General features: G+C 43.1%; 1 protein-coding gene across 2 annotated transcripts; it reads right to left on the bottom strand.

Moving 5' to 3' along the window:
- Positions 1-738: 738 nt before the first annotated feature.
- Positions 739-26,607, bottom strand: strip2 (striatin interacting protein 2). Of its 2 annotated transcripts, XM_041963850.1 has the most exons (22): positions 26,497-26,607; positions 20,830-20,899; positions 18,482-18,556; positions 14,848-14,982; positions 14,345-14,465; positions 13,174-13,242; positions 12,256-12,362; positions 11,863-11,990; positions 11,541-11,729; positions 10,772-10,822; positions 7,772-8,004; positions 6,652-6,717; positions 6,506-6,569; positions 5,925-5,996; positions 5,616-5,690; positions 5,298-5,395; positions 4,513-4,639; positions 3,310-3,410; positions 2,790-2,856; positions 2,562-2,666; positions 1,910-2,114; positions 739-989 (listed from the first exon to the last, which is right to left on the bottom strand). In XM_041963850.1, exons 1-22 carry the CDS (start codon positions 26,605-26,607, stop codon positions 739-741), a joined length of 2,520 nt encoding a protein of 839 aa, XP_041819784.1. The 2 variants fall into 2 exon arrangements, with proteins under 2 accessions (XP_041819784.1, XP_041819785.1); XM_041963851.1 differs by lacking the exon at positions 10,772-10,822 and having other exon boundaries at positions 26,497-26,551.
- Between the last annotated feature and the right edge of the window lie 972 nt (positions 26,608-27,579).

Here is a 27,579-nt window from a genome sequence, read left to right as displayed (position 1 = left end):
AAAAATGACCCTGTGGTTTGCATCCAGAAGGCCTTTTTTCTAGGAAATACATAAGAAAAACTTTCAAATCCATCACCGACAAACTACAACCCGATACCTACAGTAGGCTTTGTGTTAAAATAATTAAAAAAAAGACTTGTTAGAAATCATTGAAATTTACATCTTCATTCAAAAAAACCTTAAACCCACGTACATTGATACAAATAAATAGGAAAATATCACTAAGGACTCGAAAAAGCACCAACATTTTAAAAAGGAGGACATATAAATCGACAAAGTTGTGAGGATATCTTGTCACGTAACAAGGGAGGGGGGCAGTATAACTAGCCGAAACAGTGTCCTGCTACAGCGGTTTCTTATAAACTGCTACCTCTGGTCCTTCCTGTCACGTCCATGTGTGTTCACAGTAGTCATAGGCACATCTCAGCGTCAAGTGTGTGTGTGTGTGTGGGCATCTATTCTTGGCAAGCTCACGTTAGGAAGCTCCATTTATACGTCAAATTTGCCTTCATCTTCCATCTTCTTCTATCACTGCACAGCCTGGATGGTGGCTCCTCCATCTCCAGCTTCTTCATCTTCATCTTCACCCTCCCCCATCCCTCCATCACTAATGCACTGCCCCCTCCTCTCCCCAGGTTCATTATTTGCACTAACGACACACCCTACAACTACTCCGACAGGCTCGTATGTGACTTCTCCACCGCCACGCCCCCCGCCAACCTTCTCCCTCCCCCTCCGTCATGGATTCTGCAGCAGCCCCTCCCACTGGATGGGCTGGGAGAAGACCTCTCTCTCCAGCCACATCTCGTAGCTGTAGTGGAAGTCCTCGGGCAGCTCCACGCGCTGGCCCAGCACGCTCTGCAGGCAGTTGTCCACAGGCGTGAAGTCCCCGTTCTTGTTCTTGTCGTAGCGGCGGCTGTTGAACTTCTCGATGCTCTCCCGCAGGGCACACTCCTCCGCCTGGAAGTCCCAGGGCCGTGCATCAATATCTGGGATGAGCAGACAGAGGAGAGGGTGCTTAATCGATCTCAAGGACCCTTCTTTTAATATATGTGTGAATGTTCACACATTCCTTGTATTCATTCTCCCTTTTCTTATTGTCATTAGAATACACAACACACCAGTGCCTGTATTGATTATTGACCTTTGTTTCCATTTGCTACCATTTCTCCACCTTATTCTCCCCCTCTTTTTCCTTCTATCTCTCTCTAATGCTCATGGTGACAGATCACTTGCTCTCCTGCGAGGGACGGTGACCCTGAAAAGTCCCCCTTTCACTGTTGCCATGGCAGCACAATCCAGACTGTTCGTCGGTGACTGGTGGAGCATTGTATTACATACACAGACACACGTACGCTTCTACCATTAATTATATAATTAGTATTTATTAACCTGGAATGTCATGTTGGGTAAATGCTTCTTTATACTGCAGTCTATGAATCAGCTCTGTGTGAGGGCAGAGGAGGACTGCTGGGACTAATTATCTCCAAGACCACTTCATTTATGAAGATCTAAGAGGTCAAATGAGCCCTGGAGAATGCTGTTTAAGTGTGTGTCCTCGACACCCTTTTTTATTAAAGCAACATTCAATGATAGAATACACTTGTTTTATCGCCATAAATCATGAATTATGGCCGCACCAAAGAACAGCATCTCATCTGAACGGGAATGCTGTTTGAAAAAATGTAGAAATTGATTGATGGATAATAAGAAAAACACAGCCTGCGTTTACATTGTGAACCTTCTACAATGAGTTTAACAGCTAAAAAGTCTGTTGGGGGATTCAGAAAATAAATGATAAAAAAACTTGCTGCATATAATTCATAAATTAAAATTCTTAGTACACAGAAAGTCCCAAATGAAAACTAAAAAAGCAAAAATGAAACTTTTAATGAAGAGTTTAAGTTACCATTTCCGTAAGCCCAGTCGTCATTGAGCCTGTGGCGGACCTTCTGATAGATGGCCGACATGGTCTTCATGTTGCTCTTCCTCCACTGGCGGCCCAAGTACTTGGTCTGGATCTTGAGCAGCTTGAGAACGTAGAGCTGCATCATGGCCTGCTTCACCTTCAGAGCTCTCTTCAGGATGGGGGCAGACTTGAACACCACCAGCATCTGAAAAGGGGATGAAATTGACCAGAGGAGCATGTTTGAGTATGCTGTGCATGCCTTCTACCAGAGGTGCACTGCAGACGAAAACATCGATACATGGCTGGAATAAAAAACAAAGGGAGCCCTTTTACTTTTATTTACTTTCCAGAGTGCACTTAGATGCTGATGGGACACACAGATGGTAGTCATGTAGTCAGTTCATTAATACATTTAGTCTAATATTCAGTATCATATTCTTGAATTTCTTAATACAAATGCAAAAAGCTAATTTTAAATCTTGCTAATGTGCAATGGACACATATAATTATGTTACAAACTGACAGATTTTTGTTTAAAAAACACAGGACTTTTAAACTCGATGCTATGATTTGTCAGATGCATTAGGATGGGTAGGTGTTATAGTCGAGCCAGAGGCTTCAGTATGAGGCTTTGTTTTACTGTTTTACTCACCATTGTCCTGGAGTGTTTCCACTTGGTCAGCTTGTTCAATATTCTCAGCAGATTGATACAAGAAAACAGGTTTCTCCAGCAGAACTGGTTGCTGTCTCCTGCTTCCTGCATCAGCACACACATACAGACCACACAAAGGTCACTATGACACCTGGGAGGCTACTTTACTCGCTGACCTTCATCCAGCGAGGATCAATCAGACGTCACGTTGACAGTGTTCCCACTCACCAGGCTCTCGGCTGTGAGCTCAGGCATCTCATGGACCACGCAGTGAGGAAAGTCCAGCACACATATACTGCAATGACAACACACACGGACATACGATAACACACAAGGAAAGACTGGTACTCATAGTTTGATCGGTCACGTCTCATTTTCCACAGAGCTGCAGCATGAGCTAAACAAGGCTGGCCTGGTCCTCTCACCTGCTGGGTTAGACTCCTGTCACCTAATTTGAGGCTTAATATTTTGTTTTTTATCTTTCACACCTGAATCTGCTGTTATTGCAATGCTGCTGTGATGCCATCTGCACCACCTGCTCATAATACTTGGTTACCTGTCTTACCAGCGGGTCCTCAAACAGCGAGCACATTCTTAAAGGTACAGTAGTGGCACGAGTCAGTGGAAATGTCGGAACCGTGAAAACTGAGACTGGACACACAGACATGTGTCTCCTGCACCAAATCAAGCTCACCACGATTGCAGTGTTTTTTTGTGAGAGCACAGAGTAAGGGAAAAATGATCCTACCTGTTTTTGGCACTGATGTAGGACATGATGTTCTGATTGAAGAACTTGAGGATGAGTGGGATACAGTTGGCAAACACCAGGTGCTGGGAGACTATCTCGAACTGCAGGGAAAGAGGAGGCGGCAGTGTTGAATAGTTAGAGAGTCTGACAGTCTGGAAAACAGCATCAACTTGAAATCTAATTCTTATGAATAAAGAAATATTAACCACAGTCGTGCGTTTTCTCTCTCCTTCTTTTGTGGTGCTTTGTGGATGAGATAAAGGACATTTCTAATTATGACAGTGATGAAACCCTGGGAGGGAAATTGGGAAAAACCCATATCTCAGAAAAGAATAAAAGGGAAAAAAATAATCCTGTATCATTGATGAGTTTCCTGTGTGGGGATAAGGCCAGGGTTCAGGGGATTTTTATTCTCATGCAGCAACTGCACAAAGCTTTACTAAGATTAAAAACAGAAGCAATTCCCCTGCTGAATCATGATAGATAGATAGATGATTGATAAAAATGTGCTATATTTTGCCCTGTTTTCTGTATGTAATATCTTCTCAATGAAGGATTTATCTAATCATTTTATCCTTAAAAACAGTTCTTATAATACAGCTTGTGTGGTTGTCAAATAATGTACAAGTCTAATTGATATGATGTCCCACTGCAGATGTTAATCTGACTGCGTGTAATCTGCTTTTGTTGCAGCAGAGGGCGCTACCACTACAACTACACAGAGCCGCCAGTTCAAAGAGTGTGAAGGAATGTTTCTTCCCAGCAACAGAAAATGTGCCTGTGTCAGTGAAGCAAAGTACAGCTGATTGTGGAAACACAACAACATATAAGCACTTAAAACTGGTTTAAAAAAGAGCAGGTTTTAGACCAGATGCCCCCTTTTTCAGTCTTCACTGAGATGAATTGACCAACTGCGAGAGTGTCAGGCTGATGCATGAGGTTGTGTGGTGTGAGGGGGCGGTGGAGGTCCAAAGATGGGGGTGTCGAGGAAGACGAAAGGAGGAAAGTAATCGCACGCTTGACTGGATAATCAGGTGGAGGGTAGTGGAGGTAAGCACGAAGGGGAGGTGCATGGGCACTAGTGTCCGTGTGTGCTGGGGGACGGCGAGATGAAGAAAGAGGAAAGTAATGTCAGAGGAGAGAAAAATGGTGATGTGAGGTGCCTGTAGAGGGAAGAACTGGAGGTGTGTGTGTTTGTGCAACCTGATAAACATGGTTGAGTTTGAAGTGCTTGAGGAGCAGCAGCAGCAGAGCAGAGATGGCCTTGACGATGATTTCCTTGTGACGGTTCACGTCAATTCCCAGCTTCATGCTCTGAAGGACTGTGATACTGGAGGGCACACGCACAAACTGTCAGGCCTTCGGGTCCAGTAATAATAATAAAGCAGCTTCGTCTCAATATAAGAAAAACATAACCATTAAGAGACAAACTGTTCACTCTGCTCTGAAAACAAACAGTCTGACTAATCTGTTGATGATGCATCTGAAGATTTTCCAGAGAGAAGCGGCTGACTACAGCATCAAACAAAGCTTAAAAAGTACAGATTTCAGCCATGAAAATGTCAGAAAGGGTTGGGGATTTTTTAAGTTGGATGTTTTTTATTCTGTTCTCAGCAGGGGAGCAGCCTGTCAGCTCTGGTTGAGAGTCAGCTCAGTCTAAAACTGGGCCATACTGCAGACCACAGACAACACAGACTAAGTATATTTTCAGCAGTATTACATCAACCTAAGCATGACAGGAAAAGCCCTTGCTGATAAATAGAAAAAGATAAAGCTACGTGAGAAGATGGTGGTTTATCGATCGTGTTGCATCCTTTCATTGAAGCTCAATAAACAGCTGTAAACAGTGTTGACATTTGACAACATACACGTATATTTTATCCTCAACTGCCTGACCTAAATGTGCCTCTAGATGTCTGCAGATGCATAAAAACAGCACCATTAGAAACAGAATCAAACAGTCAAACTGCAGCAGTCTTTCTACTTACGGCATCTCCTCGGGCAGCACATCAGCCAGGATGTTAATGGAGTCAGTTTTGGCTTTGGAGGTTGGAGCTGCAGCCAGCAGCAGCTTCAGGAGGGCAATCTGTCCCGGGAAACAACTAAATATTAAGCCTTGGCCCTGTTTGAGATCTGTGTTTTGTTGTGGAACAGATAAAATGTGCTTCTGCTGCTGCTCAGAATGCTAGATAATGACTGCATGCTCGCATAATTGGCTGGCTACGAAAAGACAAACAAAAACACATTTTGGATGAAAATAATGTGGGCCAATAATGCCAATGAGAAGTACATGACAAGCCACTCACCACATACTGGGAGAGGTTAGGAAGCATTCCCAGGTACAGCATCTCCGTCGGTGTCTCCTCCACCTCCTCCTCACCCTACAACACATAAAACCACGGTACACACACAACACTTTCAGGAACCAAGAACACAGCTTGCCTTAATATTAACCACATTAAATATTCATTTTTTTTATCCATGGAACTTTAAAACATAAAACACTGAAACCTGATTAACCAGACTGTCACATTACAGTGTCCTGATTGGGAAAATCGCTAAAAATATATCTAAAAAATAATTAGTATAGAAATGTCAAGGGAACGTTTTCTGACCAGAGTCAGAGGACACTGTTGCAGCTCCTCTTCCTTTTTGATCTGGACCTCAGCGATGGACACATATTTGTGCTGGAGAAGAAAACAACATAACAGATTATAGACAACACAGATTAAAGAAAAGATGGGAGGCGGTGTAAAACGGTTTGACAAAGGGTTCCTGAGCCCATGTCCTTCATACAATCACGTGTTCACAAAGTGGTGAACAAATTGGTGTTTTTAAATGATTACATGTTAAAAAGGATGGGCAGGTTATCACATTCTGTTTCATTTATTCTTTACAGCATCCCAACGTTTTTGGGCTTGGTGTAAAATAGACAATAAACTGTATAACTAAATGTATATTAAGGTGTTTAAAGAAGAGTTAATTAACATTGCTAACTGACACCCAGAGGGATATTCCTCTGTGTAAGTACACTGCGCAGCTTGTTTAAACAGGAAGTATGGATTTTTAAGTGGGATGTCAATGTCAGCAAGGGAGTATTGATTAGGGAACACTCTGGCCACGATGAGCCAAATCAAAGGGGAAAGAAAATGTGGACATGTTGAAGCCTGAGATGCTCCATAATATTCCTTCTTACCTGTTTAAGAGTCTTCACACTCTCATGGATGGGTCTGGGCAAGCCCACCAGGGTCTCTATATCACTACAAAACAATAAACATCATTACACCAGACTGAACAAAGACAACGTTTAGAATATTTTTCTGTCTCAGGGGAAATACTCACTTCCCCAGAGTAAAACCGATGAACTTGTTCCTACTGGTCTCGAGGAAGTGCTCTATGTCTTTCTCCCTGTACGTACACACAGACACTCGAGTTAGATTTTGGATTCTCGAGAAGACACCCGCTGCCACAATCCTGCACGCGGACGAGCAGCTAAGCAGCCATTTTTCTGAGAAGCACTCACGTGTGTGCGCACGCCCACACAAACAAGTACAAGAGCACAGCACACTGCATTAGCTTTCTCAGGTCTCATCAGTCACACTGCTGCTCTGTGTGTGTGTGTGTGTGTGTGTGTGAAAGGTTCACAGCCTCCCACTGATCGGTGCTTTATCAGCCGTGTGTGTTGCAGCACTTCATCCAAAAACACATAAGTTCACACACTTAATGATAAGGCTCACTAAAGGATAGACAGAACATAGGCTTTCTGATGATGAAAGCATGATAAATTAAGTGCTATGAAGTGTTTGTGTCCTCTCTCGGATGCATTATTTATGTCTCCAAAGCAGAGGCAGCACCCTGGGAAGACACACATGCTGCCGCCTGGAATACACAGATGGAGAGCGTATTGCTAGATGATAGTGAGGAGAGAAAACTGAGCGAGAGTTTTCTAATTTTGTTTTTTAACTCCTCAAACGGCGGCACAGACCCAGGGTGGGAAACTGACACCAGCTGCCAGCCAAATGGTGTAAAGTCCTGGCTGTGGGTGGGACGTTTTCTCTGCTCTAGTGGTCAAAATGGCAGGTGGCCAACCATCATTTGGAGGTTTTATTCTGTGGGATGAGCGCTAAGTGCTTTAAAACTAATCAGACATTTTGAGCAGCGTTATTTTTCATAGAAAGGTCTCGCTGTTTTTAATGCCATTCCGTGCACATGATTGGTGTTAACACTTCCTCCCTGACTTCTGGGATTGTGTGTGGATATAATCAATGTGATTTCTCCTGAAGTATGGCAGAAACAAAAGTGTGAGAGGGCACTTTAAAGCTTTTTTCAAACTTTGAGAACAGCCATATAAGTGCAGCTTTTAAGTGTTAACACTCTAAAAAGTGCAAATGCTTTTAACAGTTGATGGGTATTTATTTCAGACAGTTGAGAGATGTTAAAAGAATAAAACCGGGCAACTAACCTGACTTTAGGGGCCCAGGGCAGGCCCTTGGGGAAGTTGACCCTTTCTGTGGGAGGTCGGAGGGGAGGTGGCGGAGGCGGTGGCTGGATGATGACATCGCGATCCAAAGGGTCCACCTCGCCCTCGATGCCGCTGTCTGTGTCCTCGGGGTCCTCCTCCTCGTCCCGGGCATCGTCGTTCTTGAAGGGGTCCCGCTCGTTGTACGTGTCCAGGCTGTCCTGTTTGACCAGGGGCTGAGAGGGAGAGAGGGGACAGGCGGTCAGCTGGAGTGGGTGGACAAAGGTCAAGAGTCACATGACCTATAAACACAGAGTGAGGTGTAATTAAAACATAGAAATGACCCAAATCCACCACATTGATGTTACCTGATAGTGTTTCTATACTAGGTTTAAGTCCTTAACAAGCAAACCCATGCTGTTCATTGTTCCAACCCTTTTTAGTGTCGAAAAACTACCAAATATGTCACAAAGGTTCAGAAAATGTGCATAAAATGATGCACAAGAGATTTCCATCTGATGGAAAGGTACTAGCCATAATAAACTTCTAACTAAACTTCTATTAATAGTCTTGAGATTAAATATTTTAGTCGCTCTTCACTTGTTGGGACAAGCTAAAACCCTTAGGTATCAACATCCTGATTTATGGCCAATATAGAGGACCGGTGTCTACATCTACTCTGCATTGTTCCCATTCATTTTGCAGTTTCATTATATATATATATAGTATTTGATACCTCCCAATTGCACAGTACATGGGCGCAACAGGCATTCTGACTGCAGCTATAGTCTCAGGGGAACAGATAAGTTGAGTTTGTTGCAGACAAAGCATTACAATCTGCTGACAGAGCTTTTTCTGATAGATATTGGGCACATTGAAAATATACTCTGAACATCCTAACAAATAAATTTAACACACAATTTCATCCAACTCTTGGCAAGGAGAAGAATAAACATAATTCCCAAAACTCTTCTTTGAACTTTTTTCGTCATGTCATGTTGAAAACCTTACTGAGAGGGAGACTGAAATGAACATTTTCTCAAAGGGGCAGGAAAAGAACGGCTTTCCACAGCAACCGCAGGCAACATTTCTGTTTTAACTTACCAAACATCTGCACTTCAAAAGATACGGGAAAATGCAAGCAAGGCCCAATAAGGCTAAGACTTTATATTGAGCTCTTAACTTCAGACAAACTCATTTCAGTTCAAGAGCGAAACACACATTCATACACACACATCACACTTCAAACAGTTTCTCCAATGAATGACCGTGGTAACAGTGCAAGCATCAGGCATGAGTCAGCGTTCTAGACATTAGTTGAGCCAGTGCAGTGGATGTATGGCGCGCCAGTGCTAGTACCAACGCCAGACTAAGTGAGGGGTACGGTGAGTGTATGGTGGGAAGGAGGGAGGGAGGGAGGAAGAGGTGAAACCGTGTTTTGAGCCATTCTCTATGGAGAAGCCATTCACTGCTATGTCAGAGGTAAAGCTAGTGTTCTGCTGTCGGGGTTAGGGGACAACTGCTTTCAATGACATCCATTTAAGAGAGAGATCAGATGAAACCCGAAATACAGCACCTACAGAAGAAATATGCTCATGACGGTCTCAAGTCACCTCCTCAATGAATGCATTTTCATGACATTGACCCCTAGTCCAGAGTCTACAGTGCACGGTGATATTTGAGGCCAAACCTGGTAGCAATGTGATGGAAACTACAGGGGGGATGCTACTACAGTAGATGTCTGTTGTGACTGTCTTCATGTGACAGTGGATAGTGACTGCTGCAGCACCAATGACAACAGCCAGCAAGTCAGCCCTGTCCCTCGAACCCCGCCCCCCCAGACTGAGCAGGCAACAGTGGAGGAGGAGAGAGGAGGAAGAGGAGAGAGAATTAGGTTGAGGAGAAGAGAGGAGGGACGGTAGGGGGTGTTGGGGGTGAATGGTGAGGAAGGTGATGAAAATGGTGGATGAAGCAAGGAGAGGAGATTGGGAGGATGGGGAGGAAGATGAAAGCAAGAGAAAGGGGAGAAATATAAGGAGGAAAAGGAATGTAGGAAGAATTAAGGGCATAATTAGGATGGAAGAAAGTGCTAAGGGGGTAGAGGAAATAGGCATGTATGGATGAGAAATTATAAGATATGCATATAAGGAGGACAAGCAGGAGTAAAAGGAAGAGAACAATAGGAGACAAAAGGAAAGGTGAAAAAACTAAATGGAAGAAAACATGCATTAATAAATAAATTAAGGAATAGTTCAGCGTTTTGGGATTTTGGGTTATTCGCTTTCCTCAAGAGAGTTTGATGAGAAGATCAGCACCAATCCTGTGTGTGTACACTTAAGTCCTGACATTGAGAGGCAACCAGCGAAGACTTCAAGAAAGTAACTGGACAAGAACTAGTTCCATCACATAACTAGCTTTAGGGGTGTTAGCAGGCAGGTTTTTCCACCCTTGGACAAGGCCAGGCTAGCTGTTTCCCTCTGTTTTCAGCCTTTATGCTAAGCTAAGCTAACCAGCTGCTTGCTGTAGCCTCATCTTTAGCGTTCCGAAACAAAAGTAGTATCCATCTCCTCATCTAACGCTCAGGAAAAATTTAAATAAGTGTATTTCCCAACTGTCAGATTATTCCTATTATTCCTTCCTAAGTATTGGAAATGAGGCAGAGAGTACAAATGCACCAAAACTACTTGAAATATTAAAGTTTTAGTTTAACAGATTGGAGTGCTTTATTTAGAGTGTAATTAAACTTTCTTTGCCAAAATAGTTAAAAAATGTTCAATGTGGGTAGAATTCTTACACATCAAATATTGCTTTATCCGTTTTGGTGCATCTCTATATGATTGGATGTGGTTAAATGATTGGAGGAGAGGAGGGAGAGAAAAGAAGAGACAAGAAGAAGTGAGAGAAAAGAAGGTGGTAGGGATCTGGGAGAGGAGTGCTAAAAGTCCAGCTCAATGCAGAGAGAAAATGCAGAAGGAAAAAAACAGGGAATTGGTGCGTAAAGACCTGCTTCTTGGGAAAGGGACTGTCTCCTTCCAAGCTATCAACAAAGGCACTCTGTGGGAACACAAGGAAGAGGGGCAATGAGACACCAGAGGGCAATTAGAGAGAGAGAGAGAGAGAGCCTGTCCAGTCAAAGCTCTACTAAAAACAACGGGCTGGAATTCTCAAAGCCGTCCCAGCGCCAATATCATCTGTAGCATCGCTGGCGTACAACACACAACCAGTGATGTTGGCACTGAAGAACTTTTGGGAAAACCTGACCCAGCAAAGAGTTAGCGAGTGAGCCACAGGATCAATTCACTATAAACAGGTGAAGCTGTTCAACAGTAGAAAGGCAAATAATGGAAGAATTAGTCTGAGGTAGCATTTATACTGTAGGGTTAAAGGTACCAGACACACTTTTTCCCTCTGTGTTACTGAGGAAGATAAAGAGCTCACAGAACCCTGGCACTATGTGTGAATGTGGATTGGTCAGTGTGTGTTCTTTTTACAAAAATACAATGAAGACATGTGCACTCCTTGCTTTTGGCTACTTGTAGTTTTCAATTAACTCATATTAAAAATGTTGCATTTGTCCCCTTGTTTAAATGTGTTAAAGTTAAATGAGTGTGTATTTGAAGAGAGGCAATTCTGTGTGAGAAATAGCGGGTCAAAAATAATGCGCGACTGTAAAGTCATACATGTTTTATCCATGCCACACTAATAATAGTGTGGCAAGAATACTACTAATAATCTCTGAGTGTGTGTGGTTGGGGGGTTGGGGGTTCTGTACCCTGCGGCTGCGGCGGCCTCTCTTCTGCTGCTGCTGTTGCTCAATGAGCTCCATGGCAGAGGCTGGAGGCGAGGCCGCCCTCATGGCCCTGACCACCTTGATGCTGTCCTCCGGCAGCGGGGGCAGGTTCAGACGCTCCCGGCCCCGCACCTTCATCTCCTGGAGCTCCTCGAAACCCCCCAAGGTGAACTGCAAGATAAGGGTTGGGGATGGAAATACAGACATTCACAGGCTGTGGGCACAAACGTGTAAAGCTCTCATTACGGCAAGTCAATTAAAAAATGATGATGCAGGAATAGATTTACGTGTCAGTGGGGCTCACCAGTATTGTCTTCCAGAGCAGCAGCAGCACTTTCTTCATGGGGAAGTGAGGGGCGTTCATGCTGCAGAACTTAGTCACCATGGTGAAGAGGAGCAGGGCGAAGGGTTCTCCATTGTACAGAGGTGAACCTGAGGGGTCAAAGGTGAAAGCCAGTGTTTTTGGATTGGATGTATGGATATATGAAAGCACCTGTTAAGACACACATGTGCTTTCAAGATACTAAATGATGGCCGGGAAGCAGTGCTTTCTCCAATTGCGCAAATAAAATTAAACAAAAAGGTGGTTAGATCGAAGGAATATACATTTATAAAAATATAGTACTTGTACCACTGGAACCAGACATATTTCAGCAAAGGTGCCTTGTACCACACACACACACACACACACACACACCGAGCTCATTCTTGAAGGCCTCTCTGGCTGCTCTCCACTCAGGTCTGTCGTCCTCTGTTTGAACTCTAATGGTCTCCACCATCAGGTACATGATGCTCAGCAGCACTCTGCAAGGAAAAGAAAACACACTGGACTTAGCTTGATCGTGTGTGTGTGTCTGTGTGTGTGTGTGTGTGTGTGTGTGTGCCTGTAGTAGGCATTTAACATGTACCTAAAACACTAATGATGGGCCTTAAAGGTCTGCAAGTACAAGACATAATAATACAATGGAGAAAATGATGAGTAACAATCAAGGGCAAGTGCAAGAAGCATAGGATGATTTTATGCAACCTGCTCGTGAATAGAAGTATGAAAGGAAATGATTTCTGTGCTCTGCCAGGATAATGCATCATCTATTCATAATTACCTGATGTAAATCAGGCGGTGTTTTGTGCATTAAATGCTTTGTTCACTCAACAAAGCCTTGCACTCTGTTTAAAATGACTATAATGGTTTTCAATTTTGGAGCAGCAATTAGGTGCACATCCACTCCTCTAGCCTGTAATTATCTGTAAGTGTTCAACTGGGGAATGCATGCGCAGAGCTGTGAACATAGGAGTGTGTATGTGTGTGTGTGTGTGTGTGTTTGTGCAGAGGGGTGTTTTGTCCAAAAATCAATTCCATTATGCAGAAGCAGATTGAAAATAAACGTGGGAGAAAGGGACATAGGGTACAGTTAAATTTTGCAGATTAGGTGTGTGTGCTTGTGGCCAGACGGCAGAAAGGGAAGCACAAATAGTACTGAGGCGAATTGAAAAAGAGCAAGGCAGGAGACTTAAAACTGAAGACTTGGGAAATATTTTTGCATGTATTCCTGCTGCTGTGAAGTGAGGCGAATGCAGAGCAGGCTGTGAGTGATGTGGTTATATTGCTTACTACCTGAGCTCTGTGCTGTCTGCAAGAGAGATGGCAGGCTTCCTCACTGCACTGCTGCACGCCTGGTTGTTACTGCAGACACAAAAACACAAGTAAATCATTGCAGCATTTGAGTGTTTGTGAAAGTGAAGAGCCAGTCTGTGCATATACACAACCAGATATCCAATGGCTGAGAGTGTAAATGATCATAATGATGCAGAGTTTTAATCTCACTCCACCAGACTCTCATCAGCCTTCATGTTTTTTGTACAACCAGCCATGCCTTCCAAAACACCATGTGTGTGTTTGCATGATTGGCTCGCTTACACTGCTTTGCTGTGCGGCATGGTGATAGGCCAGATTGTGCCATGATGCCTCAGAGCAGCTTATGTAACAACAAAGAAGCGCTGGTTCCCAACTGAGGCCAGGACCAGCAGCAACAAACATGAGCTGAAGGAGCCGCTGCCGCACCGTGTCCTCGTCGAGGGGGGTTTGAGGCGCGGATCACAGGCGGTGCATTTTCGTCTCTCTCTTAATGTCTTTCTATCCCCACAAACCTCCTCTCACTCCAGCGAGCGCCCCGAACCGTGAAGAGGGGATGGAGGATTTAGGAGGGAACAAACAAATGGACGTGCTGAGGGACCAGAGCTTCAAACACGGCAGGATTCTGAGAGAATTCTGAGCTTGTAAGTGAGACAGAAATATCGACTCATTGAGGACTCTGACTTTTCAGCTAATACAGCAACCATTAGCCCACCCTGTGGCCTATGAAAGACCTCCAGATTTCAAAGATAAAGATTTCCTTTATCTGACAAACACAGCCCCCTCCCTTCCTGTATTGCCGCAGGCCCTCGCTCAAGGGGGAAGTAAATTCTGAAAAGATGTGAGGACTGTTTTGCCATCTCTGAAGGCTTAACTGCACAGTCTGCTTCAATGGCTCTGCTTGCCCTTCATGTCCCTTTCTTTTACCATCTATTGTAAACACGAACAGCGGCAGGTCTGTAATCTCATCACGCAAACCCAAGGTGAAAGTGACATTGTTGCGTTGTTTATATCAAAGAAGATGCCATTTTGATATTCTCATCAGGTGATGTCTGGCATTTCATTTTACCTGGCAGGTTTTTATCCGCTGAAGCAGTGAATGAACGTTTTAATGAGTGCGACATCCCCAGCGCACCCGGAGCACCCTACTCACTCTATCTCCATGCTTAGCAGCTCCAGCAGTGCCGTGAAGATGCCCATGTCGTAGAGCAGAAAGACATTGTGTCTGGACCAGTGGAGCACGTCCACCTCGGTGTCACACTCATCGAACACTCCTGCAGAAAAAGGCACAGCAGGTGTTTTCTTACATTGCTTCCTGTGCTATTTTTAGTGTTTCCAATGTGTTTTAAATAACATGCATTATATTATCTCTGTCACAGAATAGGGTTTGGGGCCTATTACCATGTGTGTATCTGATGACCTTCAGAGGTAAATAAAAAGCGTTGTTACAGATATAAATGAACTGCTACAGTTCACAAACGAATGTCACTGTAGAAAGCGCAGGCACAAATAATAAAATTAATGATGGCTGGCTAGTTCCGGTATTGTGCATGCTGGCTCACTGTCACAGCTTAGAAACGTGAATACTATAAAATAAGTCCTTTTTCTGCACTGAAAAAGGCCTACAGCTGGTTGTGATGTACCAGGCCTACGCACCCTGAGCTAGGTAGAGGATGGCCCGGGCCACCTTCAGCCTCTTGTCCCTGTCCGTCACCTCCAGTGCATCCAGCAGCCTCATCACATACGCCCTCTGCTCCTCCACCGTCAGCTCGATCCACCTCCTGCCTCGAGCTGCGGGACGGACACAAAACACAGCGTGCAAGGTCGAAGGAAGCACTTCTTTCTGTATCTTTTTCCTCTGCCTTTTCAGTGTAGGCCTCGATAATATGTGTCCACATTAAGATTTTTTTTTTCTTTTGCCATTTTTCATTATTATAATATGACTGTGTAGAAACAGACAAAAGAGAGAGAAAGGTTTAAATGCTCATATGATTTAGTTAAAACGAATGAACAGTGACAGTTATGGAGATAATGCTATATACTCAACTTCTGTTCGGCTATGTTGCTAAATTCTAAACAGATGTTTACCATTTAGCTGAAATGCTAAGCTTAACAGTAGCGCAAGTGAGAGTTATGAGTTATAAGAGTTGTAAAGTCAGCGGACTGCCTCAGAAACCTAAAGTTTGCTGACATAAGCCACCCTGAGCTGGTAATACCAGAAGCACGGCAGTAGCAACAAAATGCCTGAGTGTATTTAACTGAGCAATGGTGTATTTTACTGCTAGTGAGTTCGACTTTTCAGTGTTAAAATTAAGTATGTCCTATTACATCTCTAAAAACTACTGTTAGCTTACTGCAATCATCATACTTGTTAGTTTACTGTATCATACTCATTAGCTTGGTAATCGTACCCTTAGCTGAATTGTGTAATTTAAAGCTAGTCTGGCCACGTGTCATTTCTATCAGTTACATCCGCAAATAATTAGCTTACTGTCTACTCAGAGGCTAATTGTAGTTGCCATACTCATTAGCAAACTGTAACTATTATGCTTATACTTGTTTCCTGTATACTGTTCGCTTACTGTATGCTCATACTCATTATCTTACTGTAATTATACCTTTAGCTTTCTGTAGATGCCATGCTTGTTAGCTCACTGTATGCTCATACTCATTAGCTTATTGTAATTATACTGTTATCTTACTGTTATTATACTGCTAGCTTACTGTACTTATCATGCTTGTTAGCTCACTGTATGCTCATACTCGTTAGCTTATTGTAATTATACTGTTATCTTACTGCTATTATCATGCTATTTAGCTCACTGTATGATCATATTCATTAGCTTATTGTAATTATACTGTTATCTTACTGTTATTATCATGCTTGTTAGCTCACTGTATGCTCATACTCATTAGCTTATTGTAATTATACTGTTATCTTACTGTTATTATCATGCTTGTTAGCTCACTGTATGATCATACTCATTAGCTTATTGTAATTATACTGTTAGCTTAATGTAGTTATCGTGCTTGTTAGCTCACTGTATGCTCATACTCATTAGCTTATTGTAATTATCATACTCATTATCTTTTCTATTAGTCACTAAACTTGGTATCGTCTTGTTAAATACTTTATTTATGCCAAAGTGTATCATGAACTGTAATGTCACTGAGAGAGTAACACCTCAATATATAAAGTAAACTTTCCAAGCTAACTTCACGTCTGCATGTTCTGCAATTTAAGGATCCATTAGATTAAGTCATTTGTGGGATAGCCTCATTTCTGAGAAGTGCTTTTATGCTACATTTTTTCACAGTAATCATGTTATAGAGTGTGTTTAAATATAGAGACTGACTACTGCTTTGATCTGTCATTAGATTTTAGAATTACATTCAGGCCCACTGCATCAGCCCTGGAAATAGCTGAAGCTAGCTAGAGCATGTTAAAGCATACAGAGCTGTAACAGGGTCACTGGTGTCAGGGAGAAACCAGAAGTACATACAGCTCTGTATGTACAAAAAAGCAAGATTATTAGGACTAGCATAAACTGAGTGTGACCTAAAGCAGATCTCAAACTACCGTGAAAAACATAGCATTAAAAGAAACGCATGCCTTTTTTGGCAAGGACTCAAGCCTATTTTTTCCACAGTGTAAGTCCTCTATTCTTAGACTCTTCACTTGATTATGCAGACAGTAATAGGCATTAAGAAGCAGAAGATCATAATGATAAGCAGAGCTCAGATCCTCTTCTACTTAAGAGTCTGTGACTTGCGCTGTCTACTCGAGTCAGAAAATCAAAAATGCCTTCTAATTTCAGCACTGTCCTCAAAAAATGTCCTTTTCTTCATAGAAGAGCTTAAATTACATATGTTGTGAAAATCACAGTGATCAGGATTGGGAATTTATGGGTAATGGCAGAAAACGCTGATGAGCAAACTGTCAGTGGCCCTGACACACACACAGACAAAGAGCACAAGTCAAAGAGGAAACCATCTTCTGACAACTGCTTACTGAACACACACAAACACAAAAACACACACGCTAACGAAAAGACTGTGCTGCAAAGAGGCAGCTCTGTGCTCTATCTCTGTAAAACAGCAGCCAGAGAGGCTCTCATCTAATCCTGCTATTCATTACCACTCATCTTGAAGAGGAGGTGACAGATAAAGAGGACGAAGCTCGCCGCCCTCATCTCTCTATCATGTGTGCCACTGTCAGTTGAGACCTTCATGGCTTCTTGCAACCAAATGCAGTAAATAGTGGAAAATCACACCAAATTCTGATTTTATAGTTTCTCTTTGTTGGAACTACAAGTCAGCAAATTCAGGCAAAAGCTTGAAACATGATCTTTTCCACATAAGACAAGATAGTGTGATTAAAAACATCAGGTGTACAAACATGATCTCTCGTCAGACTGATGATAATTCATGTTGGAAAAGCCACTTTGTTCTTGGTAACCAAACATTAATCAGATGATCAGGATCAGGCCCTCTCGTCTGTATCCCTGGGGATATTCATTCTTTGAACAGCTTAAAAGAGCAGAGCTTTGATGTGCCCGGTCAGCCTCACCTCACACAGGTCGGATTAAAAGAACCACAGCAGGTGAGACAACACATCCCTTTTACAGCTTTCAGTGTGAAGTTAAGAAATGCAGGCTGGAGAGATAAAATGGTTAAACCATCAATGTCAAATCTGTGAAATAACAATTTTGCTATCGTGGGAAAACAATATGACTTTATGGGAGTCGAGTCTCTGCAATGTAGTGCTATACTGTTAGCAACATCAGCATTGTAGCTCAGGCGGCGTCATGTAGTTTAAAATTTCTGAGTAGCAAATACTGTGCATGCCAACACTGACTGCTGTAAAGTGAATGCGTGTTTGCACTGCGTCGTGAACATTTTGTTTAGTTAACCTTCAGCGTCTCACTGGATGCTGTTATCAAGCACTAAACTGGAGCCAACAGGGACATTCAGAGCTGCACGAAAAGATCTGTCAGTCAACAGCAGTTGCACCACTGAAGGAGCCATCAAGGTCTCTGTGATAAGCAGCAGCAACACGAGACAGCAGCTCCAGCTCCTGTAGACGCCTTTGTGTTTTCTTGTGACCCTGTGTTGTGTCTCACACACTCTACAAACAGCTCAGTTTCTCCTCGAACGACACACCTGGTGTCCTGCAGGTAAGCTAAACACACTGAGGGGTGTGCAGAAAGCTTATCCACAGCCATTTAATAGACCCTACAATTTCACTCTCTCTCACACACACACACACACAGAAACACACAGACAGTACCATGGCTCCTGAAGTCCTCCTCAAAGTAGTCTCTGTTGAGGGCAAACTCTGGCTCCTCTGTGTAACTGTAGAGCTCTGTGGACAGAGGCACAATAGAGTTAGAGCTGAAATAACAAGTCAATCAATCAGTTAGTTGACAAAAAATTAATCAGAAACTATGATGCTAATTTATTAATCAATGAAGACATTTGTAAAGCAAGAACTTGCTCTCTGGTTTGCAGCTTCCTCAGAATGAGGATTTGTTGGTTTCTTGGTATTTTCACAATCTTGTGTTGTTTTATACGCCAAACAAATTAATTAATCAAATAAAAGTTTAACAAATGAGCGGATAATGAAAACATTGGTTAGTTGCAGCCATAAAACGAATAGTTAGAAGAGAGCAAAACAGTTAAAACAGTCAAAATTTAGTTTAGTTAGACTAGAATAGCTGGAATAGAACAGGACAGTTTGAATAGACTAGAACAGTCTAAATAGAATAGAACAGAATAGAAGAGCTGGGATAGAACAGAACAGTTAGAATAGAACAGAAAAGATAGAACAGCGGGAATATAATCGAACAGTTCGAATTGAACAGAACGGTTCAAACAGAACACAATAGAGACAGGAGGCAGGTAAAGTGCGTGACCCTGCAAAAACAAAGCAGGCACACTTCGAGCTTCAGCCTCCTCAGAGGTGATCTCATCTGTTTCATGCACAGTCTCACGATTGGTCACGTTGCCGTGCGTCTCCTCCTGTTCTGACAGCAGTTGTCATTCCTCGACCCCATTGAGCTGTCGCTGTGACTGTCTGTTTGTGCTTGTTTGCCAATGTGACTAACGATCCTGGCAAATCGGCTCGCCATCTACCCAGAGGACAATCGCTTTGACTTTCAATCAATGTTCTTATTCAGCGTTTCTCTCTGCACGTCACCTGGCTCCGGGAACAAAAGTTGGCATTGGAGAGGAATCTAAATTACACGCTTGAAATAAACTAAAAGTACGATCAGAAAAATCTAATCGCATTGTTGAATTCTGTCATTTATGCATCTTCTGGCATTCATAAACCAAGCTGCAGGTCACACATGAGCTGTTACCAGATACACAGACCCTGGAACAATTCGACAGTTTTGAATGTATAATCACAGGGTTTATGATTACTCATAACATTAGTCACACAACGCGTCCTATGCCTGGAAAACATGTCAGGACCACAAGATTTTGTTCAGTGCCTTCAGCAGTGTGTCAGCTTATTCTCTTGTTTTAATGAATAACACTGTAACATGAAACAGCTGAACCCGAGGAATGCAGATGCAGAATTACTTTCCCAATCAATAGCACATTGTTGTCTGTATGCTAAGCAGAACCAGAGGTACGGCTGTCGGGATTCTGAGGGTGAAATCTTGTGTCGCACATAACGACCATTCATAATTTTAGCTGCAAGTTTGAATCAGTTTGACATGAGAGAGTTGGATAAAAGCTACCGAGAGCACAAAGAGGACAGAGTGGAGCAAGGAACCAGGCCAGACGTGTGCGCAAACGACAAACCAGGCTTACCAGTGGAAGTTTGTGCTACAGCAAGGCTAGACGGTGATGCTAACCTCTCTGTGAGCCAGTACAGAAGCATAGCGGTGCTTTAAGCGACATGCTAAGATCAGCATCCTAACATGTTTAAAAAAACAGTGCTAACATGCTGATGCTACAATGCTAGAAGCTGTTTTATGTTCAACTTTAATTTAGCATGTTAGCATGCAGTTTCATTAGTCATTAGCCATTAGTTTTGCAGGTATTTGGTCATAAATTGAAATAATGGACTAATTTACAATTTGTGACCTGATGGTCGGTGGTATTGGAAAAATCAGGGGATCATCAAAGTGATTGAAGTTCATCCTCTGAGTACCATGAATATCTGAAAAATTTCATGCCAATCTATACAGTTGTTTTCAAGATATTTGCTAAAAAATTGCAACCTCATGTTGGGGCTAGAGGAAAAACCAGGGGATCTCCAAAGTCAGTATGATTCATTGTCTGGGGGCTGTAAATATTTGCACAAATTTCAGAAGTTGTTGAGATATATCAGTCTGGACCAAAGTGGTGGACCGACCAACATCCACCCATCAAGGGAAAAGCAGATTTTACTTAACAATATGTATCCGACATGGTAGAAGAATTACAAAATGTACCTACATAAATGTGCTAGTATACCATATTAAAGCTTCTGTGCATCAACTCATTTAGTAAAATCACATGTCAGTCTAACAAAGACACTGAATGCAGCACTACTGTACTTATCAGGGACGTAAAGGTGCATTTTCTCATCATTTTGCAGTAAACTGTGGTGTTCTTGCGAGTTTAGCTGCTAGTCAGTCTCACCTGAAAGCTCAGCAGTCAGTGTGTCTGTGTCTCCATACTCAAACTCCAGGTTGGGAGACTCCATGGAGCTCTGTGAAGAACCAGGACATGAGCATATACATTATAACATGACACTCAACACAGCCTGACGCCCACATGCAAACAGACACTCAAACATACTGAAGGCTATTCACATTTTTTGCAACACCTACCACTACTCTGCGCTCCATTTATGGTCACACACGTGCACACTTGAACTCCACACACCACCCACACACACACCTCAGGCTCGTTCACAGTTCTTCCTCATCATGTGCATTTTAGAGATTTGATTGGCTGCTGAATCTCCAGGCAGCGTTGATTAATCATTTACATTTTTTGTCTCAGATCCTCGAATCCAGAGCTGGTCACAATTACAGATGTTCTCTGTGGGCACACACACACACACACACACACACACACACACACAGCTACTGCTTTGATCAATCTGATTGAACAGTTAACAGGTAACAAAGCAGCCCATCCAGATCCTTGGGTAGAGCAATAAACTGCGGTGATTAAGAAGTGAGGAGAGAGCGAGGGGAATCTACATGGCCTCTGGTTCACAGCAGATTAGCTGCTGTATCCACGTCCTCATAAATCCGAGGGTCTCTCCTGGCCCTGACTTTAGCCTCACCCTGTGATTAGCACGTGCTGCGGTACAGACTGCACACATTAAGTTTCTATGAACGCACTCACTGCCTACATGAAATCCTACAAACCTTTGCTGCAACCTTCTACGCCCAAAATATCAACTCATCATGAAAAAAAGACAGCGAGCTGTTTCTAGCTTGATGATAAAAGTGGTAATTGATGGACTTTTCTCAACTCAGTGAAAAGTATGTGATCCATATACACCTGAAGACACGAAGACATACAAGACATGCTCACACAGCAGCTCAGATTGTCAGTGAAACAAATTCCTTAGAGGAGCACAGCACATACAGTGCATATGATCACAACCTCACTAAAACTGCACAGTGAAAAGGCCTTAAGGTGAGAAAAGCATCTTGGTGATGGTCTTTATTTCTGGACAGACAGTCTGGGAAATATACAGTGGAGCAGCTTTCAATTACTGCTCAGCTCAGTGACAACTGGTTTATGTGTGATTACATTATCTTGATATCGGGAACCTATATAAAGTTAAACCTGGCTACAATCATGGGATGAAAGGAAGCCTGGCAGCAGTATGAGAGATTCTTGGTTTTTAGGCATAACAATGTCCAGCACTTTGGATGGACTGCCATGAAATTTTGCAGATATTGACGTACTGACTTTTCCTCAAGCACCACCATGAGGTTAACACTGGTGGTCTTGCGATTTATTGGATGAATTGCCATGACATTTGGTAGACATTCATGTCCTCCTCGGGATGAACCGTAAATACCTGTGATCCCTTAACTTTTCATCTAATGTCACCATAAATTTCAACTCCCTGCTTGTCCGACACTTTGGTTTACGACCAAAGACCTGAAAAGCTAATGGCATTCCCATCAACCCCAGCTGTACTGTGAGTTCCTTGCTAATTAGCAAATGCTAACACGCTAAACAAAGATGGCGAATACGGTGAACATTATACCTGTAAACATCAGCATGTTAGCATTGTCACTGTGAGCGTGCTGACATTAGCATTTAGCTGAAAGCACTGTAGACCAGCCGGCTTTGAGACATTGTCGGTGCTGTCAAACAGGCAGTACAGAATAAGGTAAGATAAGGCCATTCAACAGTTCCAGGAAGACACAGGTAAACAGAGTGGTGAAAGGTTCAGGCTGACATAACATACGCTTTCATGATATGGAGCTTTGTTGTTTTTTATCTCTATCTTTCGGGTGGGGGATGTGAACCAATGAAATTTCCCTAAAGCAATGATTAAAGCTTCATTTTAAGTTAATGAGAATCAAAAAACGCTCCTGGCAGCACTGGAAGTCTCCGAGCTGCGAGCGTTAGATGTGTTTAACCCTGTGAAAACTGCCCTAGGGCCAGGACTGTAAATAAGGATGTGCTCTGAGTCAGCCATCCTGGTTTGCTGTGTGCCGTCATGTAACCGTCTCCTATAAATACCTGCTAAATACCTGCTGCAACCACGTCGGCATCAACTGGAATATACAGGACGTCGGCCAGCCAGTTTGTTTATGACAGGGAGCCAGGGAAATAAGATTTAATGTCATTGCTGCACTGGTAAACCAGGAAATGAGAACCACTTGGGAGGCGGATGATTCAACAAAATTACCCACAACTCCGCAGTGTGAGCGAGGAAGGCCGACGGGTCCGTGCGACCAGTTGCTGCATCACTTTCACTTTTACAATCCGCAAGAAGCTCTGAGAATCATCATGAGATTAAACTCGCTGTTAAATGTCAAATCTTTTCATACCATACAATCAAGGCCAGGTTGGGGTCAGTAATGTGGAGCTTTAAGAGCATGCTCCATTAAAACGCCCACTTTCACCAAGTGAACTGCTTGTGCCTTGTGGAGCGACCTGAGATAAACAGTAGCTGTTCCAGGCTTGTTGTGTGATATCATCTGTGCTGCAGGCGGCCACTCCGGCAGCAGCATCCATCCACTGCTGCCACCACACAGTCGCTTCCCATTCACCCTGCTGTCTGATGGCTCAGTGCGTTCAGTCTGTTATTCATTTATTATTTGTTTAGTCTATAAAATAAGAGTTGATAATTGTGAACAATGTTCATCTCAACTTCCCAGAGCCCAAAGGGACATCACCACCAACACCAACCAGCTATTTGAGCCAATGTTGGACAAACATACAACATCAGTATTGTATCATTGCATTGTGACGTTGCATACAGCTCTCATCAATTATACCACTCTTCTTCAGTCAATTTCAACCCAACTTTTCACATCTTTTACCAGCATTTCAACATGGACCACCCTAAATCATTTCTAAGTAGATCTAATGTTGACCTAAACACACAGTGTACCTCTTCACTCTCTAAAGTCTGAGTACATAAACATGCTTCAATTTGGAGACTTTAAATATAAATAACAGGAAGTCTACTTTGCAAACTGTGTGTACTGTGTACTGTGTGCTGTGTGCGTGAAGTTTAAAATACATGGAAGGTTTAATCAAAATTGTTACATTATGGGAAATGTAGGATCAAGCATTTCCGACTAAAAGTCATGAAAGAAATTCATTAAAAAATTATATTATTCTAAAAAAAAGAAAAAATTATATATGAGGCTGCAACTTTTTCTAATAATTGATTAGCCATTTATTCTATCAATTAATCAAATTGCCTTCCATCCATCCATCCATCCATTATCTATACACCGCTGAATCCTTTGCAGGGTCACGGGGGGGCTGGAGCCTATCCCAGCCGTCTCTCGGGCGAAGGCAGGGGACACCCTGGGCAGGTCGCCAGCCTACCACAGGGCTACATATACAGACAAACAACCACACGCTCATTCACACCTATGGACAATTTAGAGTTATCAATTAACCTAAGCATGTTTTTGGACTGTGGGAGGAAGCCGGAGAACCCGGTAAATTGCCTTCAGATTGCTTATTTTATCAGATCACAACCCGATGACATTCAATTTGCAACTTCTGTACATAAAACAGAGAAAAGCGGCAAATCCTCACATTTGAGAAGCTGGACCCAGGAAACATTTTGCTTAATAAATGACTTAAAGATGATAACACAGTTATTAAAGTTAATTACTTTAAGGTTAATTGATTAATCGATCAAGCAGCCTCAACCGCCATCCATCTGGTGTGAGAGCCCGCCGTCGCACAGGGGGTGAAACTGAAGTGGCCGCTTCTTCCAAACCCCACTCAGATGTTTCTTTAATTCTGTGAGCATCACCACAGACAACCGTGCCTCTCCCCCTCTGCTGCGTCTCCCTCTCCTCCTTCATTCCCTCGCCCAGCCTCCCTCACCGTCTCTCCCTCCAGTCTCCCCTCTCTGCCGCCAGCTGATAACGAAAGCCGTCCTCGCTCCGAGCCAGCGCCGCCTCTGTGCTCCCACACTCTGCAGCACATCGGTGTGCAAACACCGGGCACGGTGTCAAGGCAGGCCACCCCCGCTCCTACCAGCATATGCCACATAGACAAGAGATGGCTGCTCTGCCCAGCACAAATGACGGGCAATTCACATACATGAATGAATCACATTTGAGGTTAACTCGACAGACAGACCAGTTTCAGAGCAGTGGCCAGGGAGCGTCAACATCAACACATGGCGCTGACGTTAAGTGCTATCATCTCATTCAACCCCCCCTACGACCATAAACAACCCAGAATCCAACGGCTGTGGGATGAACATGCTCTAATTCCCTCAAAAGCATTCAATGTGCCCATACAGAAAACACAGGATGCTACTGACCGGGTTTTGTCCTGGAGGTCAGCATTGACTGTTTCACTTCTCTACTGTATCTGGGGCTGAGCAAGCCAAGAATGAAGACCCACCTTCTTCTAATTTTTTCATGAGGGTATGAATTATAACTGCACGGCACTAAAAGAAGCGTCATCAGACTGAACACGAGCAGAAAAGCAGAGGAGACTCACTGCTTCAACTGGATCTCTGGATCTCAGCTGCTTTGACTTGGACGAAAGGAAATCAATGAATGGAGCATTTTCTCAATAAATTGTCTAGAAGTCCAAAATGGCCCAAATGAAACGCAGCAAATCCATCTGAGAAGCTAAAACCAGCAAACAGCTGAAGGTTCCAGGCTCTCAAACGTGACGATCTGCTGCTTCACTTATATCACATATATGATATTAAATTGGATGCTTTGGGTTTGGACTGCTGGTCTGAGCTCTGAGAAATTATAAAGGACGTTTTTCACTATTTTCCATCATGCTACAGACAAAACAATCAACTGATGGATCTGGAGACCTGCAGACGAATCGATAATGAAAAGAATAGTTAGCTGCTGCCCTTAATTCAAGCACAGTAAATGTTTTTTTTGAGCAACAAATCATGCTGTAAACAATATAAACTTAAGTGTAGCTTGTCGGTATCACCTCATGTTACATTTTCTGGAGGAATTCACTTACTGTGTAAACAATAAAATGCTTAAAATAATGACAAAGGTCCCTCACATGTTACCAGGGAAAGAAGGTCTAAATAAACCCTTTTATAATGATGTGAAATCACAATCAGCCTTTCTGCTACTGATAAGCTACTAAATGAATTACTTTTAAAATCTGCAGACTATCAAAATTTAAATGTGATTTTAGTCAAATAACTGAAGGGCACGGGCCAATGTCAACTATGAGGGTCAGGGTGGTAGAATTAATGGGCTGACAGAATGAATCCATAAGCACAGTGTAAGATGAACATAATACAGAGACGTGTTTGGTGTTGGTGGTGTGGTCCTGACAGCAGCAGTCACATTTCACCACCTGCATTCTCCACGTTGAGCACCACTGTAGGATTACTGCTGGGTTATTTATAGGAGCCGGTTGCCAAAATAACCCCTCGGTGTCTGCCTGCCTGCCCGTCTGCATGCATGCACGCTTTCCAGCCAAGACAGCGACTGACTGCACGGAGAGGACACTGAGCTGATCTGAAAGCTCCCCGGCAACAAAACACACACACGCACACACACACACAGACACACACCTCCAGTGCGCCCCTACAAGACGAGCTGTAGTAGCCGACTGTACACAAACACCTCTCCGATTTACCTCCGACTCCTTCTGCTGATCCTTGAACACATCTTTTCCTTTCGGCCTCTGTCTGTCGCCGTTATCGTTAAGGTTATTAATGATAGGTACCTCCATGTCCTCCGCCTGCATCTTTCTGTCTCGGTCGGCTCACTTCCTCCTCCGCGGGTAGCGCATACCGGTCCGGTGGAGAGCTGAGACTGCACCGCACCAGGAGGAGCACCGGCTCCGGAGCCCAAGTTGAAGATCTCCTCCTCCTCCTCCTCCTGCTGCTGCTGCTGCCGCTACTCCCCCCCAATCTGTTTGGTTCGTTGTCCCTGTGCGCCCCGAGAAGGCGGGGTTAGAGAGTCATCGTGACAGCAGAGAGGACATCAGAGCAAAGCAGCGGGGGGTGCACTGAAGGTTTATGGTTAATGAGCTAAAGGACAAACACACCTCACATCAAAATAAGTAGAAACATTTGTAATCCCTGACTTGTTACCTGAGGTGCAGTCAAGGTCTGTAAATTAGGCTAATGCTAATGTTACTGGCTAATGGCAGAACAGTCCTGCTATCAGTGAGATGAAATTATGAACAGCAACAGATTACATGCATGCATCATTTCCTGCAAATCCCTCCAGTGTGTGAAGGCAATTTGAATGGCGGACCCCGCCACTAATGCTGTAAACCACAGCGTTAATTACAGAAGGCAAATATATTAAATGTCTTTTGCAGAAAAGACTGCAGAAGACAGGAGTTTGTGTCATGAAAAAGCTGTCAGACTGCTCTCTGTATGACCCTGTTTGAAAAAAGGGTATCTCGATGATTTTGACCTGATTTGACATTGAAAGTAACTGTATAAAAACACCACAACATCTTCAACTCCTCCTCAATTTAGTCTGCTGTGTGAAAACCCACCAACCTCAACCAATTAACAAACCAGAGAGAATAGTGTTAGAGAGTTAGTGTTCTAACAAGCTAAAGCTAAACTAGCAGTGGAATAAAAATAGTTATTGAGCAAGCTGGTATGCATAATGAAAGTATAAAAAAAACAACCAACTATTAAAAAAGTAAGAAGTTTAAACCGTGACAAATAAGTTGTTAATTGGTTATTTTATGCATTTT

The sequence above is a fragment of the Chelmon rostratus genome, chromosome 22, assembly GCF_017976325.1.
Source record: "Chelmon rostratus isolate fCheRos1 chromosome 22, fCheRos1.pri, whole genome shotgun sequence".
NCBI lineage: Eukaryota > Metazoa > Chordata > Actinopteri > Chaetodontiformes > Chaetodontidae > Chelmon > Chelmon rostratus.
Note: the sequence above shows the minus strand (reverse complement) of the source record. Positions and strands in the feature narration are given on the sequence as shown.